At 40.8% G+C, this 18,146-nt stretch overlaps 1 protein-coding gene across 2 annotated transcripts in view; it reads left to right on the top strand.

Moving 5' to 3' along the window:
- Positions 1-17,604, top strand: part of LOC141069612 (whey acidic protein-like) — a 28,757-nt gene extending 11,153 nt beyond the window's left edge. For both annotated transcript variants that reach the window (XM_073559321.1, XM_073559320.1), the window contains exons 3-6: positions 3,117-3,296; positions 5,509-5,646; positions 11,903-12,040; positions 17,252-17,604. In XM_073559321.1, coding sequence (XP_073415422.1) covers positions 3,117-3,296; positions 5,509-5,646; positions 11,903-12,040; positions 17,252-17,310 — 515 coding nt within the window. In that variant the 3' untranslated portion in view covers positions 17,311-17,604. The remainder of the gene's footprint in view (positions 1-3,116; positions 3,297-5,508; positions 5,647-11,902; positions 12,041-17,251) is intronic.
- Positions 17,605-18,146: the final 542 nt, after the last annotated feature.

The following is an 18,146-nucleotide window of genomic DNA, read 5'->3' as shown; positions in this document are numbered from 1 at the left end:
CAAACGGCGCTCCTTCCATTCTGAGCTCTGCCATGCGCCGAAACAGTCGTTCCCCCCCACAAATCAGATATCAGCGTACTCAGGACAAATTGCACAATAACTTTTGCAGTCCAATTTCTCCTGTTACCCTTGGTAAAATAAAAAAAATTGAACCTGAAGTATTTTTTTCCAAAAAATTCCTGTGACGCACCTAATGGGTTAATAAACTTCTTGAATGTGGTTTTGAGCACCTTAAGGGGTTCAGTTTTTAGAATGGTGTCACTTTTGGGTATTTTCTATCATATATCATATAGACCCCTCAAAGTGGCTTCAAATGTGATGTGGTCCTAAAAATAAAATGGTGTTGTAAAAATGAGAAATCGCTGGTCAACTTTTAACCCTTATAACTTCCTAACAAAAAAAAATTTTGGTTCCAAAATTGTGCTGATGTAAAGTAAACATGTGGGAAATGTTATTTATCAAGTTTTTTGTGTGCCGTATCTCTGTGATTTAAGGGCATAAAAATTCAAAGTTGGAAAATTGCGAAATTTTCAAAATTTTTGCCAAATTTCCTTTTTTTTCACAAATAAACGCAAGTTATTTGAATGAAATTTTACCACTAACATGAAGTACAATATGTCACGAGAAAACAATGTCAGAATCACCGGGATCAATGGAAGCGTTCCAGAGTTATGACCTCATAAAAGTACAGTGCTCAGAATTGTAAAAATTGGCCCGGTCATGAACGGGCAAACCACCCTTGGGGGTGAAGGGGTTAAAATTTCTTGGTAATTTTGTTTTAGTTGTTCACATGGTAATCTGTGTAAAAATAACCAGAATTCTTGCAATTTTCAATATTCGCTAATAGGACTAATTTTGAGTCATACTTTCTGCTTTGTACAGCAGTCTTATTATCATGACAGACAGGATTACATTGAAAGATAACACCTACATATACAATAGGCATACCAATATAGAAAAGGATCCACCAAGCGAAACAGGCAATGGCACAAAAATCCCTTCCTGTACTTTCACCTTTGTAAAAACACTTATTGGATGCTTCAATACAGTGAATTAGGGTCTTATTTAGTCTTGCTGATAATGTAGATGTGGGTTTCTTGAAAGAACAGGAAAGTGGCCTGTGTGAAAATTGAAAAATTTAATTTTTTCTTTTTATTTACATCGAAATGTGAAATTAGAAAATTACTGATTTTTTTTTTTTTAAATATACCGTATTTGACCCAATGTAGTATGGCTTTGAAAAAAAATGATTCAGTATTAAAATCACTGTTAATTCTGGGTTAACCTGTCAAAAGGGTGGTGCTAATAAGCCAGCGACAGCTATCTCTGTATAAGGACCACTGTTATGATTGAGTCACCGTAGGAGGCAAAAACAGAAATGCTAGCTAAGTCCAGAAAACCAGAGAAGTTGGCAGCTATCGGATTGCAGACCCCTGAACCTATCAACACAACTAGCAGTAGCCGTAGGGGGTTCCTACGATGCCCTAGACCCCTCGATCACAGCCGGAGAATTAAATAGGCCTAAAGAAAGAAAAGGGAAATCTAAACTGCCCCAGAGCAGACCCCAAAGCAATAGGCAGCCCCCAACATATAATGACGGTGAAGCAAGATGAAAACACTAACACAGACAGAAAGATAGACTGAGCAAAGACGGGGCCCAAGCTAACTAGATAGAAAAGGACAGGAAGGCTGCTGTCTGCAATCCGTGAAAAACCCTATAAAAATAAGAGCCAACAGACTGACAGTGAAAAAGGCCCTGAAGACGCTAGGCTTCAAAAAAGCTATGTCAGTACTCAGGAATATTCTGAAGACAGAGCAACAGGCAAAAGGAGATTCAGCTCACCCCAGCAGGGAATGGCAGAATCCAGAAAAGCAAGGAAAACAAAAACAAATGCGAACAGGCAAAGCAAAAAACTTAGCTTTAGAGGAGCAGGAATCAGACTGGTGTCCTAGAAGTCCACAGAGAAATCACCCGCAGGGCAGAAGGGCGTCGGCAGCCTTATATCCAGTCCGGGACTCCACTCAGCCAGTCATCCTCATTAGGCTCAGGTGCCTGATAATCAGGCTCATTACCTTCCTTTACCAGAATAGGGAGTTCACCAGACCTCAGTGACGAAGGGGAAAATGAACTCACAACAGACCACCCTCTTTTAATTAAATAAAATAAAAGTTATCCTGAATCTTTTCCCACTAAACTACTGGTCAATTTGTTCAGTTCCTCTTGTGTGGGTACCTGCTGCCTGCAAATCTGACTGCAAGTTCAATATGACAGGTTCCTTTTAAAGGAAATCTGTCACCTTGGAGAATGCTATTTCCCTGCAGGATTCATCTGAACGGAATTAGGGTTCCAATGCTGCCTGGGCGTCTTACTGAAAATGAACTTATTTCCTCCCTGGAGCTGCCGGCTTTCAGTCATGGACGATTATAGTCATCGCTCCCAGCGCTGCTCAGAGTCCTGTGATTGGCAGCTGTAAGCAGGCCCCAGCACTTTAACTGCTCGCACTGCAGTCCAGCTGTGCACAGCAAGCTGTCAATCAAATCCGACAGTGCTTTGGGCGGTGACTGTAATCCCCCTGTGCCCGCCCTATGACTGAAAGTCGGCGGTACTTGGGAGGAAGTAAGCTCATTCCTGGTAGCCCCATTTTCAGTAAGGCGCCCATGCAGCATAGTAACATAGGAACGCAAATCAGCAGAGCAAGGTGCAAGGCAGATGACGCCATATTCATTAAGAGGCATACTCATCCTCGTTCAGTCTTGATGGATCGGGGCCTTAATCTTTATTAAAAATGATGAGTGCTGTCTCAAGTTCAGCTGCATCATGCGGATTGAATAAGGATACAACATATGGAAACACTGACCAGATGGGGCAAAATGTATCAATAATTATGTATCAGGTGGCAGTCTTATATGGTGGATCAGGTGGCACTGATACATGAACAGCTAAAGTTTAGGGTTCGGTACCACACGTCACGCCTGCCTCACTTTTACAGATTCCAAAACTTAAACGGAATGACATGAAAAATGCACAAGGCACATCTGACCCCTCACTTAATCAACCTATTACCCTGCTACATTTAATGCATATTCAGACTAAGAAAAACTGTGTTCTTCCACAGAAAAACCAGGCATGTGTCCATCTTTCTCTAATGCTTTCTCTTCTGCTGAAAAATGTAATGACTTCTGCACATCGGATTCAGAATGCCCTGGAACGTACAAGTGTTGCCAAAAGACTTGCGGACGTTCCTGTGTACCTACTTTAAATGATATGGGCAAACCAAGCATTGAGTCCACAGCAAGTAAGTTCATCTTTATTACACGACAAGGTGTTTAAAATGAAAATTTTACATAAATTAATTGTACAACCGATTTTAAAAAATTTTGTAAGGTGTGATATCAGAGAGATCTGCATCTTTCTCCACTTATGAGACACGTCTTCTACTGCACTTATTATCCACTCTGAAAAACAGCTCAATTCTATCTTGTTCAAGACAAGACAGCCTGCTTGCAAGGGATGTGTCAGATTACACTAACTATCAAACTTACTATGGAAAGTGGAGGGGGAAGGGCTAGTGAGGAGCAGAGTGAGAAAATAGGAGAGGGAGATAGAGACTATGGTGAGCTTTCAAAGAAGTCTTTTACCTCACCCAAGAGCTGGATTCACATCTACACTACTCAGAACTGCTGTATAATCTCCTCCACGCTGCCTATGCTTTTCTCTTTATATTAAGAAATGAAGAGCGGGGAACGCTGTCTGTATGCTGTGCGGAATATAGGAGGCATCAGAGAAGTTCAGAGTCGACTGCAAATTATTAATGGAGCCTTTAGAGGGAAAAACTGGAGAAAATGCAAGACACAAACATAAAATTGCCAGAGATAGATATTCTGTAAAATCTGTCTGATGCCACCAGCTCAAAAAGGCAACCTTGGACAGTCTTGGCACTAGCCACTCTGTCTAACAGGTCCCAAGCTAACCCCAACCTTCACCCTTTGTATAGGAATCTGTATTGACAGTGGGGTCCCCTGGGTTGTGTCCGTGGAGTAGCTGCTGACTGGAAGAATTAGCCAGAGGCAAGAGTGATCATACTAGCTTGGTTAGTAACTGGAGGGGCTGAATCAGAAGACAAGTAAAGGGGGTTTTACATATAGCGATATCGCTATAACGTCACCGATTTTGTGACATTATAGCGATATCGCTAGCGATATCGCTATGTGTGAAACTTACCTCCGACCGGCTCCCCCGCTGTCCATCGCTGATCACGCGAGAATGTCCGGCTCCATTTCTCGTCGTCGGCTTCCTGCTGCGACGACGAGCGACGTGTGGAGGCGGGCGGGAGGACTCCAGGATCGCTGAGTGTGAAAGGTGAGTATCGTGCGCTGCGTCGCTGCTGCATCGCTGAGAGATCTTCTGTGTGAAAGCTCACTAGCGATCATTTAGCGATGCACCAGCGATCCTGATCGGGTTGGATCGCTGGTCGGATTGCTGGTGCATCGCTAAATGTAAAAGGGCCTTAAGGCTGGAGGTCAGATACCAAGAGGTGTTTCAAGGGCATAGCAAGACAAGCTAGAGTCATAGTCAGGAACAGGAAATCAGCAAATAAATAGCATATGTACGAGGTAAACCAAACACAATAGGTGACAACTCCCTGCAGTATGTATGTAGTGTATGGTACTGCCCATTGGCACAGCAGAGAACTGACTTCGTGCTGAGCTGGTCAGCACATACAATCCACTCTTAGCCACACAACTATCCCTGGGTGGACAGTGCCTGCACCATCCATGGATATTGGCCTTGGCGTCTCCTCCATCACCGTATTGCCCCTATAGTGAGTAAATGGTGGCACCTGGTGACAGAAGCAGACGTTATTGGAGCAAGTCCAGGTAGGGATGTCATATATTCTTCATGCTATTCTGAAAACTTGCTTGGAAGTATAGATATCTTTTAATGATTTACTGTAAAACTCTTCCTAATTGAGTCTGATTTCTGTTATTATTTATCTTACAATTATTTAAAAATCTTTTTAATTGTTGTTTTGGTTGCTTGTAAATGATAAGCATACTCGATATCAGCTTTCGGGAGTACTGACTTACTGGTGAGCTTGTGCTCCTACACTGCAGTCAATCAGAATAAACACAGCTGGAGACTCTAAGAGCCTTCATTGCCTTAAAGTGCACAGGTTAAAAAAATAACAATTAATTAAGAAGAAATACAATTTATTTTTAAGTAACCTGAGGTCTAATTACAATGACTTCAGGCAATTAGCATTACTGCAAAACTTTAAAAGAGTTGTCAACTATTATGGTAGGAAAGGTCATCAATATCAGATCAGTAGAAGTCCGACAGCTCCAGAAATAATTATAAAGTCATGAATCTTCCATTAGTGCACATTCTAGGAGGGCTAATGGCATATGTGGTGTGTAGTCCGCTAACACTAGGTGTCCTGGAGCTTACATGATTGTGCAGTTGTGACTTACTAAAGACAAATGCAATCATCAATCTTATTTTTACAGGAACAGGATTTTGTCCTCAAGAAGAGATTGCTAACTGTGCGGTAAAAGAAAGAGCGTTTTGTGATGCTGCCTCATGTCTGGATAGCTACAAATGCTGTCCCAAAATCTGCAGAACGGAATGCCAGAAAACTCTTGCAGGTAAAATTTTGAGTACACACTAAGGGCTTGTTCAGACAACTGTGTGAAAATAAAATTGCAGCATGCACTATCCTCCGTATTTCGGATGAGACTCGTCCAATCTTTCTTTGAAACATTGCAATTATTAAATGGGCTATCCAGTTAAAACCGATAAGTATGTAGTCATTCTGTGTGACTGCAGACTTATGAATCCCCCCAAAGTATGCACTGTGCGCTGCGGGGATTTGCCGGTTTCAGACCAGGGACAGGAGCAGGCTCAGACTGGCCCACAGGGGAACAGGACAATCCTCCGGTAGGCCCCTGCGAAGGACTGCTGATGAGCAGTAGTGCAGTACTATTATACTTGATTCACAATTTGCAGAGAAAGATATTATCTAATCATTCATTAAACAAGCTAGCCTAATTAATATTACATACAATTAGGTCCATATATATTTGGACAGAGACAACATTTTTGATTCTAGACATTACCACAATGAATTTTAAACAAAACAAATCAGATGCAGTTGAAGTTCAGACTTTCAGCTTTCATTTGAGGGTATCCACATTAAAATTGGATGAAGGGTTTAGGAGTTTCAGCTCCTTAACATGTGCCACCCTGTTTTTAAAGGGACCAAAAGTAATTGGAGAGATTAAATAATTGTAAATAAAATGTTCATTTTTAGTACTTGGTTGAAAACCCTTTGTTGGCAATGACTGCCTGAAGTCTTGAACTCATGGACATCACCAGACGCTGTGTTTCCTCCTTTGTGATGCTCTGCCAGGCCTTCACTGCGGTGGTTTTCAGTTGCTGTTTGTTTGTGGGCCTTTCTGTCTGAAGTTTAGTCTTTAACAAGTGAAATGCATGCTCAATTGGGTTGAGATCAGGTGACTGACTTGGCCATTCAAGAATATTCCACTTCTTTGCTTTAATAAACTCCTGGGTTGCTTTGGCTTTATGTTTTGGGTCATTGTCCATCTGTAGTATGAAACGACGACCAATCAGTTTGGCTGCATTTGGCTGGATCTGAGCACACAGTATGGCTCTGAATACCTCAGAATTCATTCGGCTGCTTCTGTCCTGTGTCACATCATCAATAAACACTAGTGACCCAGTGCCACTGGCAGCCATGCATGCCCAAGCCATCACACTGCCTCCGCCGTGTTTTACAGATGATGTGGTATGCTTTGGATCATGAGCTGTACCACGCCTTCACCATACTTTTCTCTTTCCATCATTCTGGTAGAGGTTGATCTTGGTTTCATCTGTCCAAAGAATGTTCTTCCAGAACTGTGCTGGCTTATTTAGATGTTTTTTTTAGCAAAGTCCAGTCTAGCCTTTTGATTCTTGATGCTTATGAGTGGCTTGCACCGTGCAGTGAACCCTCTGTATTTACTTTAATGCAGTCTTCTCTTTATGGTAGATTTGGATATTGATACGCCTACCTCCTGGAGAGTGTTGTTCACTTGGTTGGCTGTTGTGAAGGGGTTTCTCTTCACCATGAAGACTATTCTGCGATCATCCACCACTGATGTCTTCCGTGGGTGCCCAGATCTTTTTGCATTGATGAGTTCACCAGTGCTTTCTTTCTTTCTCAGGATGTTCCAAACTGTAGATTTTGCCACTCCTAATGTTGTAGCAATTTCTCGGATGGGTTTTTTCTGTTTTTGCAGCCTAAGGATGGCTTGTTTCACCTGCATGGAGAGCTCCTTTGACCGCATGTTTCCTTCACAGCAAAACCTTCCAAATGCAAGCACCACACCTCAAATCAACTCCAGGCCTTTTATCTGCTTAATTGAGAATGACATAACGAAGGGATTGTCCACACCTGTCCATGAAATAGCCTTGGAGTCAATTGTCCAATTACTTTTGGTCCCTTTAAAAACAGGGTGGCACATTGTTAAGGAGCTGAAACTCCTAAACCCTTCATCCAATTTTAATGTGGATACCATCAAATGAAAGCTGAAAGTCTGATCTTCAACTGCATCTGAATTGTTTTGTTTAACCCCTTCATGACCCAGCCTATTTGACCTTAATTACCTGGCCATTTTTTGCAATTCTGACCAGTGTCCCTTTATGAGGTAATAACTCAGGAACGCATCCTAGCGATTTCGAGAATGTTTTTTCGTGACATATTGGGCTTCATGTTAGTGGTAAATTTAGGTTGATAATTTTTGCGTTTATTTGTGAAAAAAATGGAAATTTGGCGAAAATTTTGCAAATTTTGCAATTTTCAAATTTTAATTTTTATTCTGTTAAATCAGAGAGTTATCTGACACAAAATAGTTAATAAATAACATTTCCCACATGTCTACTTTACATCAGCACAATTTTGGAACCAATTTTTTTTTTGTTAGGAAGTTATAAGGGTTAAAAGTTGACCAGTGATTTCTCATTTTTACAACAAAATCTACGAAACCATTTTTTTTTAGGGACCACCTCACATTTGAAGTCACTTTGAGGGGTCTATATGGCAGAAAATACCCAAAAGTGACACCATTCTAAAAACTGCACCTCTCAAGCTACTCAAAACTACATTCAAGAAGATTATTAACCCTTCTGGTGCTTCACAGGAACTAAAGAAACCTGGTGGAAAAAAATGGACATTTTAATTTTTCCAACATAAATTTTCTTTTAGCATCAGTTTTATCATTTTCACATGGGTAACAGGATAAAATAGATCCTAAATTTTGTTGGGCAATTTCTCCTGAGTACACCAACACCTCATATGTGGTCATAAACCACTGTTTGGTCACACGGCAGGGCTCAGAAATATGCTTGAATATCTGGCGGTTGCCATGTCGCATTTGGAGAGCCACTGTGCGCCTAAACATTGGAGCTCCCCCACAAGTGACACCATTTTGGAAACTAGACCCCCCCAAGAAACTTATCTAGATGCATAGTGAGCACTTTGAACCCCCAGGTGCTTCACAAATTGATCTGTAAAAAAAAAAAAAAAGTACTTTTTATCACACAAATTTTATTTAGCCTAAAATTTGTTGGACAATTTCTCCTGAGCACACCAATACCTCATATGTGGTCATAAAACCACTGTTTGGGCGCACGGCAGGGCCCGGAAGGGAAGGAGCGCCATTTGACTTTTTGATTGGAAAATTAGCTCCAATCGTTAGCGGACACCATGTCGCGTTTGGAGAGCCCCTGTGTGTCTAAACATTGGAACTCCCCCACAAGTGACCCCATTTTGGAAACTAGACCCCTAAGGAGCTTATCTAGATGTGTGGTGAGCACTTTGAACCCCCAAGTGCTTCACAGAAGTTTATAACGCAGAGCAGTGAAAATAAAAAATCATTTTTTTTTGCTCAAAAATGTTTTTTTAGCCCGCTATTTTTTATTTTCCCAAGGGTATCAGGAGAAATTAGACCCCCAAAGTTGTTGTGCAATTTTTCCTGAGTACGCTGATACCCCATATGTGGGGGTAAACCACTGTTTGGGCGCACATCGGGGCTCGAATTGGAGGGAGCACTGTTTAACTTTTTGAGCGCAAAATTAGCTGGGATCAATGGTGGCGCCATGTCGCGTTTGGAGACCCCCTAATGTGCCTAAACAGTGGAAACCCCTCAATTCTATCTCCAACCCTAACCCCAATTCACCCCTGACCCTAATCCCAACCCTAATCATAACCCCAACACACCCCTAACCCTAATCCCAACTCTAACCCTAACCACAAGCCTAACCGTAATCCCAACCCCAACCCACCCCTAATCCCAATCCTAATTACAACTCTAACCCTAATCCCAACCCTAATTCCAGCCCTAACCCTAATTCCGGACCTAATCATAATTCCAACTCTAAACCTAAAGGTACTGTCACACTAAGCGATGTCGCTTGTGACATTATAGCGATATTGCTAGCGACATCGCGGTGTCTGATACTTACCAACGACCGACTCCCCCGCTGGTTATCGCTGATCGCGCGAGAACGTCCAGGACTGTTTCTCGTCGTCAGCTTCCTGCGGCGCTTCCTGTGGAGAGACGAGCGTGGAGCCGGGCGGGAGGACGCAGGATTGCCTAGTGTGACAGGTAAGTAGCGACCCCCGTCCCCAGCGATGTCGCTGGTGAGATCTGCCTGTGTGGCAGCTCACTAGCGACCACTTAGGGATGTACCAGCGATCCTGACCGCGTCATATCACTGGTCGGGATCGCTGGTACATCGCTAAGTGTGACAGTACCTTTATACCAACCCTAACCCTAATTCTAACCCTAGCCCTAACCCTAATTCCAACTCTAACCCTAGCCCTAACCCCAGCCCTAACCCTGATGGAAAAATAAAAATATTTTCTTTATTTTATTGTACGTCCCTACCTATGGGGGTGATAAGGGGGGCGGTGATTTACTTTTTTATTTATTTTGATATCTGTGACAGTGATCAAAATAAATGAATGAATCTGCAGCGTCGCAGATTCCCGGCGGGCGCACGGCGCATGCGCCCGCCATTTTCCAAGATGGCGGCGCCCATGATCCGAGACGGCGGGACACCGGGGCGGCCAGAGGGAGTTTGGAGGCCTCGTGGAGGGTGAGAGGGGGTGATCGGAGGGCGGGGGGACCGGAGGGAAGGCGGGGGGGAGATTTTGACAGCGGCTGCCGATCAGCGCCGTCAGATGGTGTTGGCGGCCGATCGGCGCTGTCAGTCAGTTGGGGGGGGGTCGGTTCAGTGTCTCTAGCCATGCCCGTTGCTATTTCAGCATCAGCCATGGTTGGATCTGTAATATTTCATCAAATTTCATTGATGAAATATTACAATCGATCTGATTGGCAGTTTCACTTTTAACAGCCAATCAGAGCGATCGTAGGCACGTGGGGGCTAAGCCACGCCCCCTAGGGTTAACTCTAAGGTGTCCTCTGTGTGCGCGGGTCGGGTGACCTTTCAGTGACCCCGGTCACCCGACCCGCAGGGGGCCTTTAAAGTCATGACACCACATAGGCGTCATGGGTCGTTTTGACACGACTTTTCATGACGCCTATGTGGCGTCAAAGGTCGTGAAGGGGTTAAAATTCATTGTGGTAATGTCTAGAACCAAAATTAAAAAAATGTTGTCTCTGTCCAAATATATATGGACCTAACTGTAGAAGCAATAGTAAATTTGTGCTAGGGTCAGTTTATTTTGGCATGGTAGCTGAACAGTGGGCCCCAAGAATCAATGTTATTGGTGGGCCTTTGCCATCCCAGTCCGACACTGGATCGGAGAATATGTATGAGTTATACATAATCCCGGGAAGTGGGCGTGGCCTCGCTCACCATATACTTCTAGTCGGCCATGCCCACTAGCATCGCAAGATGGGATGCGGCCTGGCTCTATATAAGTGTATGGAGTGAGACTGCGCCCACTGGCCAGGGGTATGTATACCTCATACATACCCTCGGTTCCCGATTCTGAAACCGGTAAATCCCCGCAGCCCGTGCGCTGGGAGGAATCATAAGTCTGCAGTCACACAGAGTGACTGCAGACTTATTGGTTTTGACAGTACTCCCGTTTAATGTAAGAAACTGAATTTGATCAAGTACGTTTTAAAATTTTTAGACTGTTGATGTAAAGTATGGAGGCAATATGGATTAAACAAAAGCAGACATACGGGTACATGTCGGATGAGTTACCATATGCTCGTCTGAACCTGGCCTTAAGAGAAAATTTGAGAGTTTACCATTACACCTTGACGTGAATCACACTACTAAAAATTGAGCCAATAAATGAATGTATGAGACTGGAAATCGCACCACACTGGTCCATAGGCAGCTTCTATTATGTCAGCTCAGCTCCATTTAAGTGAATGCGACATCTGGAACAACGCCAATGGACAAGCGTCACGCTGTTTGGCCGGGGTCACACTTGCGAAAAACTCACGTCTCAAAATCCGGCACTGCCGCCGGCACTTGGGACCGGAGTGTGTGGCAGTATGTATTTCTACGCAGCTGAGCGCTCCGGTCCGAGTGCCGGCGGCAGTGCCGGGTATTGAGACGCGAGACTCGTGCGAGTTTCTCGCAAGTGTGACCCCGGCCTTTCTGGAAGAAAAAAGTGCAGATCCTTTCTTGTAACCTCAGACAACCCCTTCACAGATATTAAAACTAAATGTAAAGAGGAGGCTCTGCCCTTATGTATACAGGACATATCATTCATGTTGGCAAACGACAATCTGACAGATGCCTAATACAAGTATCAGCAGACGTAACATCGCCTGCCCGCACCAACTTTTCAATATGGATGTGAGTGGACGGGGCCGAACCCTTTAACAATTGGTTTCTTGTGCTTGTGTTTCTTAGAAAGACCTGGTGGATGTCCTACAAGTGCACCGTGTGTTTTTGAAAGTGAGAGCAAGGTCTGCTCATCTGACTATGACTGCTCACCTTTATTCAAGTGCTGCTCATTTTGCGGAAACAGATGTGTTAAAGCGCTGAACAGTAAGAAAATCCATTGTGGTATACTACTTTGATAGAATAAACAGCAGATTCAATCCCAGGTTGGAACATAGGGCCCCATTCATCAAAGCTTTTTCGCTGCAATTCTGGTAGTAAAAAGCTTTGAAAAGTTGCAAAATTTTGGTTCACTGAGAGTCTGTGCTAAAATTTAGCAACTTATGGTGTTCTCACGCCATTTTCTCACTCAGCTCAAACAACGTTGGCAGAGCTGGGTCATGATGGAGGCATGGCATCCCCCATTGTCAAATGTATGACAAGTGGCAGCATTCCTTATAGCACAAATCTTACTCCAGTTACGGACTGGAGTAAGATTTGTGGTGAGGCACACATGGAGGTGCACGAAACTCATCAGGTGCGCCTGATTCATTAAGAGATGTTCACCTCTCCATGAATCTGGACTGTTTGACTCATGCATGCCCTCTCATCAAGACCGGTGGGAAAATTATGGTCTTGATGAATCAGAGTCATATGTTTTGGTGCCTGCAGGGGTTTTCAGAAAATGTTCCACCACTCTTGGTACCTGAAGAAAAGCATAGGTATTCGGTCTTCCAACAGTGCCAAACGACATTAGACAGATGTTGTACCTGCTTCCACTGACGTCTGTACATGTCATTATGGTTGAAATTTCCTGGAGGAATTGTGGCGTTAAATAGATAATCACTCACGCTCTGTATGTTTTAATCCATAAATTCCACCACCTTCCCATATTGGTGCCCTAGGTCATTTAAACAAAGTATTTAAAAAGATTCTATATTTTTATACAGTTTTTAGGAAGCCTTAAATGGGTTGTCCATTATTTAGACAATACCTTCTGAAATGCTGTAGTCCCCGTATAAAATAAAAATATCTTATATTCATCTCTGGTGCCATTCTATCAGTGTTGGTACTGGGTATCCCAGCTCATGCATAACGTTGTTGTGCCACGTGAGCATTGGCCACGGATGGGCTTCAGAGCTCATGTCTTCCCTGGACATATGGGTTTTCTTTGGGGAAGTGCTCACTGATCGTCTGTAATGCTTATGTGGCATAACAATGCTACACGAGAGCCAGGAGACCAACATTGCTGAAATGGCGCCGGCGCGGGAGGCGAGTATATGTTTCTTTTTATTACACAGAAGACTACAGCATTTAAAAAGGTACATTTAGAACTTGTAGTGTGCATTTTAAAAAGAAACTGCAATGTTGATTTTAAGGGAGTTGTCCAAACCTTGTCCATTACTGAGACAACCTCTTTACTATCAGCATCACTGGAGGACACAGACAGAAAAGGGCCCATGTGCAAGAACAATACATGGGCCCCTTGCAGCCCTAGAGCCAGCGTCGGACTGGCCCACCGGAGACCCGGCATCTGGTGGGCCCTGGCACCTGCTGGCATACAGGGCCAGCAGTTGCCTAGGGCCCCCGCTGCTCCAGGGGCCCCCAGCCAGTGGTGTGTCGCACACCATGCAGCTGCTATGGGGGACCCTGCCAGTGGAGCAGCAGCTGCTAAAGAGAAATGAATATTCACTGCGAAGCCGTGAATATCATTTCACAGTCTCCACCCCCAGAGGCCCCGCCCCCAGCCCAGTAAGCCGTTCTGCATCTGTAAATCAGGGCCGGCGCCGCCCTCAGCTCCTGACACTGAAGCCGGCTGCCGGAATCAGCGTGGGAGCGAGGAGGAGAGGTGAGTATTGTGTTTTGTTTTGTTTTTTATATCTCTCTATCTAGATATCTATCAATCTCTATATATCTCTCTCTCTACATATATATCTCTCTCTCTCTATCTCTCTATTATCTATATCTATCTATCTTTCTCTATCTCTCTCTATATCTGTCTCTATATCTAACTTTCTATCAATCTATATCTATCTCTATATCTATCTATATCTAGCTTTCTATCTATATCTATCTCTATATCTATTATCTCTATCTATCTCTATATCTATCTATCTCTAGATCTATCTCTATATCTGTCTCTCTATTATCTATATCTCTCTATATATCTATCTATTTATCTATCCATTATCTATATCTATCGCTCTATATCTATCTATCTCTATATCTATCTCTTTATCTATCTCTTATCTCTCTATCTATATATATATCTCTATATCTGTTTATTTTAGCAATGTATATCTATCTATAAATCTATCTCTGTAGCTATCTATCTATCTCTATATCTATATATCTCTATATATATCTATCTATATATCTCTATGTTATTATTACTATATCTCTATCTACTGTATTATCTATCTATCTCTATCTATTATCTATCTCTATATTATTATTACTATATCTCTATATCTATCTATTATTTATCTCTATCTATATATCTACCTCTATATCTATCTTTCTATCTATAGCTATCTATCCGTTATCTATTTTCTATCTATCTCTATCGCTCTATCTCTATGTCTATATCTAGACTATCTATCTATCGTTCTATATATCTATCTATTTATATATCCATTATCTATCTCTATATCTATCTATCTCTATATCTATACAGTATCTATCTTTCTATCTATATCTATCTATCTCTCTCTATCTAGACTATATCTATCTATCGCTCTCTCTATATCTATCTATCTATCATCTCTATCTCTCTCTATTCTATATATCTATCTCTATATCTATCTCTATCTCTCTATATCTCTCTCTCCATATCTAACTTTATCTATCGCTCTATCTCTATATCTATCTATACTTATCTCTATATCTATCTATTTCTATCTTTCTATCTATATCTAGCTATATCTATCTCTATATCTCTATAGCTATCTATTATCTCTATCTATCTCTATATCTATCTCTATACAGTATCTATCTTTCTTTCTATATCTATCTATCTCTTTATCTATCGCTCTATCTCTATCTATCTCGAGAGATATATATATATATATATATATCTATATCTATCTATTATCTCTATATCTATCTCTATATCTATCTCTATCTATCTCTCTATATCTATCTCTTTCTATATCCAACTCTATATCTATCTATCTCTATATCTCTATCTATATCTCTCTCTATATCTATCTATCTACAGTATCTATCGCTCTCTCTATCTTTCTATCTATATCTATCTAACTCTATATCTATCTCTATATCTATCTATCTATATCTATCTAGCTCTATATCTATCTATTATCCCTATATCTATCTCTATATCTATCTATACTTATCTCTATATCTATCTATTTCTATCTTTCTATCTATATCTAGCTATATCTATCTCTATATCTCTATAGCTATCTATTATCTCTATCTATCTCTATCTATCTCTATATCTATCTCTATACAGTATCTATCTTTCTTTCTATATCTATCTATCTCTTTATCTATCGCTCTATCTCTATCTATCTCGATATATATATATATATATCTATTATCTCTATATCTATCTCTATATCTATCTCTATCTATCTCTCTATATCTATCTCTTTCTATATCCAACTCTATATCTATCTATCTCTATATCTCTATCTATATCTCTCTCTATATCTATCTATCTACAGTATCTATCGCTCTATCTCTATCTTTCTATCTATATCTATCTAACTCTATATCTATCTCTATATCTATCTCTATCTAGCTCTATATCTATCTATCTATCTATCTATCTATCTCTATATTTATCTATCTATCTCTATATATATATATATATCTCTATATTTATCTATCTATCTCTATATCTATCTCTATATTTATCTATCTATCTCTATATCTATCTCTATATTTATCTATCTCTATATCTATCTATCTCTATATCTATCTCTATATCTATCTATCTATCTCTATATCTGTTTATTTATAGCTATGTATATCTATCTATCTCTATATCTATCTCTGTAGCTATCTATCTCTATATCTATCTATATATCTCTATTATTATTACTATATCTCTACTGTATTATCTATCTCTATCTTTTATCTATCTCTATATTATTATTATTACTACTATATCTCTATCTATTATTTATCTCTATCTCTATCTATATGTCTACCTCTATATCTATCTTTCTATCTATAGCTATCTATCTATCCATTATCTATTTTCTATCTATATTTCTATCTATATCTATCTCTATATCTATCATTATCTATATATTTATCTATATCTATTAATCTATCTATCTATCCATTATCTACTATCTATCTCTATATCTATCTATTTCTACATCTATCTAACTCTATATAGCATTATACCCTATGAGGGGGCTGCATTATATTCTATGAGGGGGCTACATTATATTCTATGAGGAGGCGGCATACTATATGAGGGGGCTGCTTTATATTCTATGAGGGGGCTACCCCAACTCCTGCTACATAATTAAGATTTGTGCTACCTTATATTATACCCTGATATTAGTGTGTTTTACCACACAATTGGTGGTCTTGTATTTATCTCTATGTAGCTACATAGTGGGCCCCAAGAATGATTTTCTCTGGTGGGCCCAAGGTGTTCCAGTCCGACGCTGCCTAGAGCTCCTAAAAACACAAAATTGCACGTGCTTTGGAGATATAAATGGGCCCCCTCACCTCTTGGGCCCCTGTGCGGCTGCACGGGTTGCACCAATGATATGTCCGCCCCTGATCAGCATTGTGGTTCCCATTTATATCACATAGCTTTAATCACTGGCATCAAATGAATCTTATAAATTTATAAAAAGAAGCATTTTTACTGGTGGACATCTAAAGCAAGTCAGTGAGGAAATTCCGCATAGAAAACTCAGCCAACCCGCAAGAGAGATTGACGTGTTGCCTATTTGAAATCAGTTTACGCTGAGCAAAGAAGAAGCACAGTGGCAATGAGATTTCTATAAATCCCATCCACTTTGCTGGAATTGTAAGATGCCTCAAAAATAAGAAATAAACAATGTCAAAAAAGCACCAAAAGCTCATCATGGGAACATAGCCGAGAATAATCGAAACAAATCAAGCAAATGTACAATACCAAGAATCACCACTAGGTGACTTCGGAGACTATCCATTCGTACATGCAGCTTTATTGGTTTGCTCCATTTATTAAAGGAGTCAACTCTAATTATAACTGTATATGTTATATTTTATTTCCCTTATATAAGTTTTATATGTGGAGTTTACACTTACATCATTCACTTACATTAAATCTAATATACTGATGAAATAGATTACACAAGAGTCCAAAAATGCAACATTAATGTGTTTTCCTGTCTTTTATTCCAGTCCCTTCCTTCCTCCATAATAGCACTAGCACAATATTCTTGATTGGAGGAGGAAAATGAAGAGCTGACCAATGTGTGTGTTTCGGATGTTATTTGTGCACGCGTTTTCCTCTGGGACACGTCCTATAATACCTGTGCCCTCTTTAGTTTGTCTCCTATTTTAACACCTATATATCATTGTTTCCAGTCATTTCTTCAGACCAGTGTCCATGACTTTTATGATGGTCACTGTAGAAATATTCTTCAACATTTGGGTTCCTTGTATTTTGTATGTCTCACACTGTGCACATTGCAAAAGAAAAAGGGAGTGTATGTAATAAGAATGAATAAAGATTTTTGTGGAATATTGTTAAATTATTGACCATTTTTCTTACTGCACCCTCATAATTCTTGCCCACACAGAATTATAACCACGTACTTATGAGGGTCTATGTAGACAACACTAGGTGTGAACGAAGCTCTAACGTAGCCCATATAACTACTAATACAAATGACAAATGTTCCGCTGCTCTGGCCCCTGTTTGCATAAAAATGTATGTTAGAATTAAAGGATGATTCCTAAAAAATCAATTTATCCCCTATAATTAGGTTAGGGGATAACTTAAAGGGAACAAGTCATGTGTAAGAACACTATTAACCTGCAGATATTGGGTTGATCTGCAGGTTAATAGCATTCTGAATCTGCCTGTCGGCCGCACTTGATGCCCCGGTGCCAGGAGGAAATTAACTTTACCCCCTCCGAGCATTCGTCTTCAGTCTCCGCTCAGTGTATAGAGAATAATGGGATGTCTGTGGATATTATTAGTATTAGGTTACCACATGTGGTAATTTCCTGATGAAGTAACCTTATACTTCAAAACGCGTTGAATAAACCACCATCTTTCCTGGATCTACGT

Source organism: Dendrobates tinctorius, unplaced genomic scaffold (assembly GCF_039654945.1).
Source record: "Dendrobates tinctorius isolate UK_male_01 unplaced genomic scaffold, ASM3965494v1 ptg000270l, whole genome shotgun sequence".
NCBI lineage: Eukaryota > Metazoa > Chordata > Amphibia > Anura > Dendrobatidae > Dendrobates > Dendrobates tinctorius.
Note: the sequence above shows the minus strand (reverse complement) of the source record. Positions and strands in the feature narration are given on the sequence as shown.